Source organism: Taurulus bubalis (assembly GCF_910589615.1).
Source record: "Taurulus bubalis genome assembly, chromosome: 5".
NCBI lineage: Eukaryota > Metazoa > Chordata > Actinopteri > Perciformes > Cottidae > Taurulus > Taurulus bubalis.
In genome coordinates, this window is record NC_136593.1 from 24,846,725 (window position 1) to 24,859,576 (window position 12,852).

The window sequence follows — 12,852 nt, forward strand, 5'->3', positions numbered from 1 at the left end:
TATTTATAATAAATCAGCGGGGAAGCTTTTATTGTGAAAGCCTAGCCGCTTTGATTCCGGTCTGCTGCTGTAACCTGCCGTCTTTTGACTCCGATGGATCATCAGGTGGCCGTTCATCTATTGTGCTCTTAGCCTGATCAAACTGGTCCCAGAGCAGCCGGGGATCGGGTTTCAGCACCGCGGTCAGCTCCGAGCCAGCCTCTTCCTCTCCCCAGGCGGCAGAGCTCCAAAACAGCGTTTCCTCCTGTTGCGACCCCTCCCCCTTAAAACCGCCTCTCCTGATAAACCCCTCCTATGTGTCACTGACTGCTAGACTTGAAAGGCTTGGAAACCAACCAGACTCTACAACACTTTGGTGTTTTTTTTCTGGCTGAGACTGACTCGTCTGACTGCAGTTTTTTAAATTTAAATTATTCTTCATCTGCCAGGTTTGCGTCTCCACAGCTGCTTCACCCGGGTCTCTCCCTCTGTGGCGGACTCTGAAGCTGATCGGCATCTTCTTCTTTTTTCTTTCTACTTTTGCAGTTTTACCTTTGCAGCAGCAGGTAGCCTTTATTCTCCATTCAAGCCTCGGCCAGCATGTTGGACCCGTCTTCCAGCGAGGAGGAAGGAGATGAGATCCTGGAGGTGGAGCGCAAAGAGGTGGCGGCCCCGAAGAGCCTCGGAGGAGCGCGGCTGTCACCGGGCCGAGCCTCCGACGGCCACGGCGACGGGGGGCTCCAGCCCCGGGGCCGAGGGAGCGGCGGCGGAGGCAGCAGCGGCGGCGGCGGCGTCAGCGCCGGCCGACCCTCCAGCCCCAGCCCCTCGGTGGGCAGCGACAAGGAGAAAGAGGACTTGGAGAAGATGCAGAGAGAGGAGGAGGAGAGGAAGAAGAGACTCCAGCTGTATGTGTTTGTGATGCGCTGCATCGCCTATCCGTTCAACGCAAAGCAACCTACTGACATGGCCAGGAGGCAGCAGAAGGTAAGACCCGTCTGACGAACGAGAAACTTCCGAGCTGTGTTTAAAAATTCACATCACACACACACACACCAACTGTTGCTTCCACAGTCGCGCCGTGTCGCTGGACGCCTTTTGGTCGAATATTCAAGAATGCAGACTTATAACTCAGTTCACCTCAGAGAGGATTCCTCACACATGCAAACACCACAAGAGGATCCAAACCTAAACACTTTTATTAATGGACTGCGATGCGATGTCCAGTCTGAGATGATAGTTACACTATCACTGCACATTAGGCATCAGCAGCACATTTCCACTGTGTCTCTTTAGATTGAAAATACGTTTATTTTCTCCCTTCACATCCTAGAAGGATGATGCCAGAAAGGTTTAGAAAGACACAACGAAATGTGCTAAATCGAAACTAAAGGGGGACAGGGTTTGCAACATAAAGAAGCGGCTGAAGGAGGCTGTGTGTTGTCCCCATCCCCGTTGTAGTAACCTCACATATGTGGACAGCCTCAGGGCATTGAAGGATCAGCCCCCTCCCCTTTTGCTCAGCTCTTATTAGAACAATCTGTTGCACAGGAGAAACTGATCCTCCACAGCCTCACCACTGAATGACATATGTTTCTTCACACACAGCCTGTCAGCTTTGATGTGGTTCTTCAGGGACATCCCCATACCTACCACACCCCGAGTGACTTTAGACCAATACTTGGTTTGGTTAAAAAACAACAACATAATTTTTTTTTAAGATGCACTATGTGACTTTGTTGTCTGTTTCTGAACTGGGGGTCTGCAGGGCCCTTGTCTCTGTACCGGTGCCACAGTCCTTTCACGACAGCGAAGCTCAGAAGGCGTCAGTGTGCTTGAAGTGAACTAGTTTGTACAAAATGTCTTCTGATTATGTTGGAAGAAAAAGTCTTTACCGCTCTAATTGTTGAAAATTGTCATTGTAGAGAAGGGGGAGGCGGGATACACATTAGACTATTGGGGATAATGATCTTGAAGTCATAGTGTCACACTTCACACAAAACATGAGTCAATTCAATTGAATTCAGTTTATTTTGTATAGCCCCAAATCACAAATTTGCCTCAGTGTGCTTTACAATCTGTACACATGATGGTAGTTGTGTACCTGTACTGGAATTACCTTCAATCACAGGCCAGGGTCTGAGTCTTTGGTTCACCAGTCGCATAGTAAAAGCAGCAGCAGCAGCAGCTGCAGACCTCCATCAGCGTCTCCACCCATCGACCCCTTCAGCCAGTATTTACTGTGGCTCAGCCTAATACGTAAATTGGAAGAAAGGTACTGTGGTTTGCAGTTGAGGGTGCAAAACGCAATCCGTAGCAACGTAGCTGAATTATATCTGTTACTCCAGATGCCCATGAGATGACTGAAACATTTCCACTGTGTCCACTGGATGCGGCTACGTTGAGCTCTGACTGCAACATGGCTCTTCCATGTTTCGGCCAAGGTACCAATCTGCACTGGAAGCATTTTTCAGAGTACAAGGACGGTCGCACGGAGATGAGCTGACGTGGAATCGTGATACGACGTACCAGCGACATTCTCAATGTTCTTAATTTTTTGCTCCCATCAGAGTCTGCATAGTTAGAACATGCTGGATGTGTACAGGCAGGTGGAAACCTGCAGCAACCTGCAGCTAAGGGCCGTGTCTGATGGTGTGATGTAGTTTTGATTGGTGATATACGTGTTGTGATCAGAGGGAGCATGCTTAGGCCCTGTGCAGATATGTACCAGCAATCTATTGTGACATCCGGCCACGATGCTGGTGGTAACCGAGGTTTAAGCGGCTCCATTCCCCAACGCTGCACTTTAAATGATAAATGGACTGTACAGCGCTTTTCTAGTCTTCCGACCACTCAAAGCTTTGACACTACTTGTCATCATTCACCCATTCATACTGATGGCAGTATCTAGCATTCACACACACATAAATACACCGTAGGCACAGCTATGGGAGCAATTTTGGGGTTAAGTGTCTTGCCCAAAGACACATGGACATGGGCTAGCGGAGCCAGGGATGGAACCGCCAATCCTCTGATTGAACCGCACACTTTACACTATGTGCCCTTCGAGACGATGAGACATCTAAGTATTGATCCAGCAGTAACTTGATTTAGGCATTGTCATACAAAACTAGGTTCTCTTATCAGGTCATAATATTTTATATTAACACCTACAGGTTCTGCTTGGGAAAATGTTGATCTTTATTACTGTGGCAGCCATTTATTGAAATAAAAGAAACACATACATGTTTATACCTGTGTGTCATTCTGTCTAATTCAATCCTTCCTCAGTTTTAGTTCACCCATACAACCAAGTATCGATTCTACTGAATTAATAATTAAGTTTTCACAGCTCAACAGTGAATGTATTTGTACAATTTAAACACATGGATAATCTCCCAGTAAAGGGCCTGTCTTCAGATTGAAACATCAGGTAACAAATCTCTAAAAGTGGAAGCTACAAAACAAATTTGAAACACAGTAGCCTTACAGGTAGGAAGAAGCAGCTCCCGCAGAGGAAACCTTTTTTTTTATGAATGATTCTTTATCAAAGTCAGCAGAGGCGGTAGAAACAGCTGTTATGTCACAGACAACAAACAGTGCTGTCCGTAGTTCTGAAACCACTTTCTAGTGAGCTGTAGACGGTGCTACTGCAGGCTCTCAGCTGCAGTATTTTGTAAATCCACAGACGCTTCCTGTGGTGAGTATGATTTAGATCAGTGGTTCTCAACTGGTCTGGCTCCGGGACCCACCATCACCCTTGAATGACAAGCCGCGACCCAAATCGAAGAACATTCTCAACTTCTCCAATTTATTTAATGAAAAGATGGTGCATTTTTAACCTGAGATAGTACAGAATATGTATGCTAACACAAACAAAAGTTTAATAACCAAAACGAGCAGCTAGTGGCAATGATAGAGAGGAAACTATTCCCTTTTACACTCAATTAGCTGCATTTTAATTAAAAAACAAAAAGTGCATCTTCAGGACACAAGGTATTATAACATACATAACTATTCAGAATCTTCAGCTATTTTTAAACAGAATCAACAGCTTTCATGCACAAACTAAAAAGTCCAACAACTAAGAAGTAGTTTCAAAAAGACTCAAATGACCAAACTTTAACTGAGAACACACACTCACCGAATCTATGACAAACACTTTACTATGGAACAAGTCACTGTCTTAAGGAGCAGCTTTTCCACTAACTCAAAATAAATTAAACAAAAGTGGAATTCAAAAGGATTCATATATACAACATTAACTTCTCTTGTGATTACCTCATCAGTAAATACTGAAAAACATTGTGCTTTACAGAAAATTAAGCAGCACTATATTCCCAATTCTCAATTTTTCTTGTCATGCAGGCAGCTTCATCAGTTGTGAATTTTATATTCAGTAGGCTGTTTAATTAAATTATCCTAAAAACCCAGAGTCTCCCCCATATCAAGATGGTTTGACCCAGCCTGGCACACGCTGCTGTAACATGGAGGACAAGTGCAAAACCAGTTGAAACCAGAGGCAGCAAAATAAGGACACTCTGCTGCATAAAAAAGTCCTTTCAAAATAAAACCACAGGATAAAAAATAAAAAAAGAGAATTTTTTTTTCCTTTTTTTTTCAGGCAAAACCTGCGACCCACTGAAAACGGGTCCGCGACCCACTAGTGGGTCACTGTTTTAGATTGTGAATGCTTCTTTATACTACCGTAAACCGTTCGTGCTCAATGCATTTCTTTTGTTCTTACTGAATTATTGTTCATTCTGAAGTGCATTGTTGTATAAAGCTAAACATTTAGTCGGCCTAATTTAGTAAGCAAGTTAAAATTACGTATGTAAGTTAAAGTTATGTACGGAAGTTAAAGGTACATAAGTAAAATAAAGTTACGTACATAAGTTAAAGTTACGTATGTGAGTTAAGGTTATGTATGCAAGTTAAAGTAAGTTAATTTCACTGCCGAGTTTCAGAGTTTTCTCTTTACTTGGATCAGCCAGGCTCCACCCTATGCCTCCTGCCTTTATGCTAAGCTAAGCTAATGGTCTTCTGGCTCCAGCCCGATACAGACATGAAAGTGATATTGATCTTCTTCTGCCGAGAAGTGAGTAATTAAACATGATTAATTAAGTGAGTCATTATTCCATGTCTATTCCATTAGTACAAAAGTATCAAATGTATCGTCATAGCTAGCAAGTGGTAGTTACCTGTTTGTGTCCTGCTACCAGTGGAGCTTAATGACGGACAGTCAGTCAGTGATTTGTATATATACAGTATGTGTGGTTTGTATATGTTTACTGTACATATAATCCAACCAGTGAAGATGGTCTCCACCAATTATAATCAGACTTAACAGGAGCACTCGTTTGCTTCGTGATTCATTATTTCTATCACCATGTGTTATGTTCCCTGATTAAGGTCCAAGGGAGTAACAGTGTAACTAAACTAAGGGCCGAAGAGTCATGGGCAACAGAGGAATAAACTAAATAAGGATTTATTAACGATAAACTGAGATGCTCAATAGTAAACAAGCCAAAGGGTCAGCCTACCAACACTAGCACACACGGCTTGAGCAGAGGAGAGCAGCACATCTAACAACACACAGCTTAAATGCTGCCACTTGGCCCACCGGGCTGTCTGTCTGAATCTCCCGGCCTCTTAACCACCATGGCATTAATCGGTGATTGAGCCCAGTCGCGTACGCTCACACGCTGCAGCTGCTCGGCAGGGAAAAGGGTGGCACCTGAAGGGGCACTTGGGAGATAGAGCAGAGAGAGAGAGTTAGCAGAGAGAAAACACAACACGGCACGTAACAGCATGTAATGATTGTGCCTTCTAAAGCGTGAAGTAATACAATGCAACGTTAATGGAACATTCTTTCGGCATCTACACCAGAGCACAGCACAGACAGCTCAGTCAGTGAGGGGAGGAGCTGGTATTTATCACGCAGGCTGAGATGTCAGCCTGACATGTGATTCTTCATCGACCGAGCAGCCATGAGATCTATCTGTGTCTCTATCAGAGGCAGCGCACAGTTCTGATGCAATGGGGGAAACAGTGTTTTAGACTGAAAGACATCCAAGTATCTGATACTGTGAATTTGCCACATTGGAGGAACAATAGAGCCGACCTGACGGTGTCATCACCTGGCTCGGAAAACACACTTGAAACAATAAAAACCATAAATGTAACCTATCAGGTAACACACCTGATAGGTTTACTTTGTGTTTTTTATTATTTTATTATGAATGGGTTCTATAAAAAAAAGCTATGGCACACAACATGAACTGTGACTAAGAGTTTCAATCCACAATCCAGTTCGTTGTAGCTCTGCTTTATAGGAAGTGTCATGAGAAAACTTCTGTTGTGATTCGGTGCTGTATAAATCCAATTGAGTTGATGTTTTGATGTACAAATTTAATTGGGAGTGGAAACAGTGGAAAATCGAAAACAAACTTGAAATATCGCAAACACTTTTTTATGTCTGGCTGAGCTGAAAAGTTGGATTCCCGAAAAAAGCAACAAAGTGCAATTAGGAGCGGTGTACACACTTAACATGTCATCACTGTCAAATATCTATCAAAGCACGCGGTATACACGATATTGAGTTATTCCTTTATATCTATATTAGCTTTGCTGTCCTTGGTTTTAGCCGTATGTCTGTTTTCTGGGTAAGTACATTGAGAGCAACGACAAACCAAAGTCCAATTCATTGTATGTGTTCACATACTTGGCTGATAAAGCAGATACTGATTCAGTGAATACATTTTGATGTACGTACCCAGCTGCCGCTTTTATGATAGTCAAGTTTCGGCTGCACTGGAGAGACACAACATCAAATGAATACGTTAATTATCATGAACATCATAATTCATTCAATATCATTTATACCCTTTTTTGTTTGTGCAGATTTTCGTGAAATTCTGTAAAAACATTCAGATGGAAACTCAACCATTAATCAGCTTGAGCATCGAGTAAAGGAATGTTCACTGGGAATCCTCCGCTCCCCGCGATCCCTCTCTGTGACAGTGAATGGAAGAATGTAACCATGGCGACTGCACGGCTGTAGTCTGAGAAGGGGCAAAACTTCCCACTGTCGCTGTAGATCAGAAAGTGAAGGAAAGAATGAAAACACATTTTTTGTAACATAATAATAGCAAGTAATAGTCCTGGTCACGTAAAATATAAAAGTAATATTGCGGGTCATAATTAAGTATTTACTGTGGGACTTTCAACAACTCTAAAAGAAAAGATTGCATAGCTTTTGGGGTAATTCATGAACTGATATAGCTTTGCTATCGCTAGTGAGCGGTACTCTGATGTCCAATATGTAACAAGATATAGACAGCTGTAGTGAAACCAGAACTTTTGGGGTTTGTTTCAGAAGTAAGAAAACCTCATTCAAAGTCTGTTTGGCATTTGTAACTAGGCTAATAATTATTATGTTGTGTGGCTTGCTGTATAAGGATGGTAGTCTTTTTGGAAAACATTGTTGTTTATTCAATATTTATGTTATTAGTGGCTCCCAATGAACCACATTTCCCACAAGCCCTAGGCCTACACTGGCTAAATGTCAAAGCTAGGAGATGCAATGGGGTAGAGGAGTGTTCGCACATTTCTTTAATAACAGCAGGTCTGTGGTTAGTTCAAACGTCTGAAATAACAGCAGGACACTTGTGTTTCTGTGGTTAGTTCACATGTTTATATAACATACTGTAACTATTAACTTAGTCATATTACAATTCTAGTGTTTCGGCAACCTTTAAGCTACCTGCTAAGACAACCCTTTGCACTGGTACACATAGTGTATTCTGTGTTCCTTGCATCTGCTGTGTTTTCAATATATAGTAGTCACTGGTGTTTATGCATTTGGGAATGAATACACACATACACATCCAAGCCTACACAGCTGAAGTGCAGTGCACAATGCTTCAGATTTACAGTGTATATTATCTGGTAAAACCTTCCTTATGTTTACTCCATATTTCACACAAAGGGCACAGCTAAGAGCAGATCCCGCCCTCACATCGCTCACTAAAGTTCTTGTTATTTCTCGCTGTGTCAACATGTTGTTGTAGCGTCATCATGTTGCCATGTATCTACTGCATTGTCTCAACGAGATACTCCTACACTCTGGGGAGTGCATGATGAAAGACATGTGCATTGAAAGCCTTCTCACTTCATCATCGCATGGAGCGGTTCTTTAGCTAACTTACGAGCATATTTGTTGACTACACCCTATGGCAATCTCCTAAAAATAACAACAGGCTATAAAATACCTCAGTGACAAAAAAATGAATCGAATTTCATATTTCAACACCAAGTGCAGTGGTAGAAAGTCATTGAGTGCATTAACTCAACTGGAGTTAAAGAGAATTTTGAGGTATGCCCATTTTCTGCTACTTTATACTACTAGTTAATCACTTGTATTTTTGTACTGCACTTCACTGCACTTGAATACTGGTTATATTGACATCTCGTTGCGTATGATGTCTTTTAAAAGATTGAAATACCCAACAGTATATAAAGTACTGAAAACTAGCTTCACCTTGAGCAGCTCCAACATTAAAATGCTCCTTACATTAATGCATTAACAGAAATATAAAACATATGTGCCCTCACTAATATGTGCGATGTACACGGTAGTGGTGTGTATGTGCCCGTATAGACTACACTCATTAGAGGAGATGTAGGGCTTTCAAAGCTGTAGCCTCCACACTCAACAAATTACGACACCAATTTCTCTAATGATTTTTGAGTTCCCAATCATAAACCTCTTATCGTGTGATCTAACACGTTCCATTCCACTAGGGTTTTTATTATTATAATTAATAATTTTGCTCCCGCTCTGATGAGACGTTAAAGCTGACTCATAGGTGCAAAAACTCAGGTAGAATGGATGATACACACACTAGAAGCTTTCATTCATCCTTTGTTCATTCATCACTAGCAAAAGAGGAAACTGAGTGATCTGAATTTCAGAAGAGAAGAGAGGACGTTAGGACAAAACCATTTTTGTCACCAGGTCAAACAACTGCTCCAGTGCAGAGCTGTGGAATGCAAGCCATTCAAAAACCCATCAGCATCACGGCTCAGACACAATGCCACAATCAGTTCCTGTGTTACGGGAGGAGACGTAGAGGTAGACAGAGAATGAGCGTCTCATTTGACATTCTCTGTTTAGATCAGACTTTGGAGCTCATACGCCTTCTCGAAACACATTTGCCAGTCAGCTGGGAAGTGGGTGGCACTGCACTGGGCTTGAGATGCTGTGGGCTGAGAAGAGATAAAGCTGTGGCTGTTCCCTGTTTGAAAGGTTTCTTTAATGTTCAGACCTGTCATATAAAACATTGATGTTTTAGGACTTTAAATTTGTTGCAGGTAGAGTTGCTTTGAAGTCAGAGTTCATGTCTGTGTTGAGTCAAACAGGAATAAACACAACTCATAAAGTTGCCAAGTTGCCATTGCTAAAAGTAGAAATATCGCAGGTTGAGCTTACTCTGTTGCAAATAAAAGTCCAGCAGTGAAAATATAAGCATCAAAATATATTCTGTGGAAAATTCACAGATTTAAAACATTATCTCTATCTATCTGAGTTTGTGATTTTGCGTAAAAATGTCTAAATCTGTTGTTCCTCCTTCATCCCGGGATGTGACAGTGGTTTTGTTGAAGGCAAGGAAGAACTCTACTTCAGGTTTGGTATTCCAAGAGTGGAAATGGACTTGGACCGGGTCCCTCAGGGGTTTTGTGAGGGGTGCTGCGGGAGTATGGGGTGCCGGACACATTGCAACGGGCCACCAGGTCTCTGTACGCCTAAGAGCTGTGTTCGTATTCTTGGCAATAAGTCAGATACATTCGAGGTGGGTGTTGGCCTCCGGCAGGGCTGCCCTTTATCACCTGTCCTGTTTGTGATTTTCATGGACAGGATATCTAGGCGCAGCCGGGGGGTGGACAGTGTCAGCGTCTCGGGATTGCCTCTCTGCTGTTTGCAGATGATGTGGTCCTGTTGGCCTCCCCAGACCGTAGCCTCCAGCATTCAATGGGGCGTTTTTTAGCCGAGTGTGAAGCGGTGGGGATGAGAGTTAGCACCTCCAAATCTGAGGCCATGGTGCTCTGCCGGAAATTGGTGGATTGCCTCCCCCAAGCGAAGGAGTTCAAGTATCTTGGGGTCTTGTTCACGAGCGAGAGTTAAATGGAGCAGGAGATCGACAGGCGGATCGGTGCGGCTGCAGCAGAAAAACAGGCGCTGCACCGGACCGTCTTAGTGAAGATCTCAATTTACTGGTCGGTCTACGTTCCGACCCTCACCGAAAGAACGAGGTCGTGGATACAAGCCGTTGAAATGAGTTTCCTCCGTAGCGTAGCCGGGCTCAGCCTTAGAGATCGGGTAAGGAGCTCGCACATCAGAAGGGAACTTGGAGTTGAGCCGCTACTCCTTCGTGTCGAAAGGAGTCAGCTGAGGTGGTTCCGGCATCTAATTAGGATGCTTCCTGGACGCCTCCCAATGGAGGTTTCCCAGGCACGTCCAACTGGTAGGAGACCCCGGGGAAGACCCAGAACACGCTGTTAACACGGGATTATATCTCCCAGCTGGTCTGGGAACGCCTCGGGATCCCCCAGAATGAGCTGGAACATGTTGCGGGTGAGAGGGAAGCCTCCGCGAACTAAGCGGATGAAAATGGATGGATAAAGTTATGATGGCTGTATACACCCTCAATCAAGTCGCCTTCAAAAACATTACGATCACTACATTCTCAAGGGAAACACATTACAGTCACAGTTTTATACAGTGTGAAATATGTGGTAAGCGTGAAACAAAACTACTTGGTTAGGTTTAAGCAATTACAACTAGTTAGTTTGGTTTAAAGTAACACAATTGAAACAAAATCACAACAAAAGTTATTCTTTAGGTTAGGTACAGTAGACGAGGCCTTTTTATTTTTTATCGAATACATTTTTCCCATTTGCCAAGTATTCAATTCACAAAGGAAGAAACATGTGGTTATTTAATGTAGACTATTTATTTAATTTTCCAAACAACATGCTATATTGTGATATACATCATACTTATTAGTATTGAGTACCTTTACGCTGACACTGCTCTGATGAGCTTTTGGGTTCTTGCTCTCCTGAGGAAGGTTGATTTTTCTGAGCTTTGGCATTATGAATTAAGGCATCAACCAATCACACATACATATTCAAAACGTAGACTATAGTGGAGAACAACAGGGAGGCTCCTTAGTCGGAATCAAGACAACAAGCCTTATTACTCCTTTCAACCTTGAAAAAAGCAGCACAGACCAGATCCTCCCCTCATTTTTGGGAACATGGAAAACAAGGGAGTATATAAACAGCATAGACTAATGGCAGGTGAGAAATTGACGGAAAGTGTGGATAATCAAGGAGGTGGGAAACACAAAAAGAGCATGAAGTAAAACAAAACATGTCACACGACGAGCAAATCTACAAAAGAAAAGAGGAAACTGACTAAACATAAATGAATAACATGAAACAAGGAAAAAGCACAGCAAGCAGAAAACCCGAGATAACTGAAAACATAAAAACAAAGACAGATAAACTAATAAAGACCACCATAAGATCGTAATGTAAGATGGTGTTAAAGTCAGAGGTCTATGGGCAAAGAGCCACAAGGAGAGACTCCATTATTAAACAGAAGCAGGATTAGTGGGTCAGCCTGGAATGATCTGGGCTTCTCGTGTAATTTGCCATAATTAGAGATCATATGCTTAATCTTGTGCCAATCTGTCTTTTTCCAACTAAAAAAGTAAAACATCCACTGCAAAATAATGCAACACATTTAATACAAACGTTCTGATGCTGCTAGCCTGCGTTATGTAACGCTTCAATCATACTGTACTCAAACATAATCCTTTGGGTTTGGTATGAGAATCTGAGTGAAACCCAAACCTGTTTGTCCTGTTGCACGACACCCTGAAGTGTTGGTAAATCATAGGATCATATCATAAGTCATTTGAAGCCCCCAGCTGAGTTCAACCCAGGTTTCTCAGTCTGACAGCTCATTTTAAACTTCACCATCACACCTCTGATAAGAAACCCACTCACCGAAACACCGAAACAAAACAAATTACAAACAACTTTCTCAGTCGGTAATGCTAGTTCTTCATTAGACAAGTAAACATCTGTAGCGAAATGTTTTCTCTTTCTCCTTCTCCTTTGTTTTTTATTCATGCTGGCAGGGGGATTAGTATGGGCAGGTGAGACACTTAAAGCCGAAACACAATCAGGCCATCTGTCTGCTTGTTTTCTGCAGCGCATCAGGGACTCTTTTCTCTCCTCTTCTGCTGCTCGACTCCTCTTCTTCTGCTACATCTCATTCTGCCTTTCTACATTTTTTCCCAAATTAGTACAAAGGGGTACTTTACAGATTTTAATTTAGAGTTTGGAGGCGGAAGACTGCAAGTTTGAAAATCGGTGTGTGTGGCTTAACGCACCTGAATCTACAACCAGATGTGTGTGTGTGTGTGTGTGTGTGTGTGTGTGTGTGTGTGTGTGTGTGTGTGTGTGTGTGTTGTAGAAACAGATCAATAGGGGTCTACATAATTCAAGAGGACAGCATGTAGACTGCTAATTATGATAAAAGCCTTGTCAGTTGTGTTCACATACAAACACACGCCCACATGGCTAAACACAGACACACACGCACGCACACGCACGCACACGCACATGCACACACACACACGGCACACACACATGGAACACACACATGGCACACACGAAAGTGCACATGCTTCAGTGTAAGGAGGTCCTTTGACACATCCACTTTTAGAAGGTGTAATTGGGCTGTGGGTGAGTCATCATACAGATCCAATCTATTGAGACTCTAATATGATACTCATCACC

The 12,852-nt window shown here is 42.7% G+C and overlaps 1 protein-coding gene across 2 annotated transcripts in view; it reads left to right on the top strand.

Moving 5' to 3' along the window:
- Positions 1–579: 579 nt before the first annotated feature.
- The window catches only part of cadpsa (Ca2+-dependent activator protein for secretion a), a gene marked incomplete at both ends in the record, with an annotated part of 148,676 nt that continues 136,403 nt past the window's right edge, over positions 580–12,852 (top strand). For both annotated transcript variants that reach the window (XM_079218437.1, XM_079218438.1), the window contains one exon: positions 580–963. In XM_079218437.1, coding sequence (XP_079074563.1) covers positions 580–963 — 384 coding nt within the window. The remainder of the gene's footprint in view (positions 964–12,852) is intronic.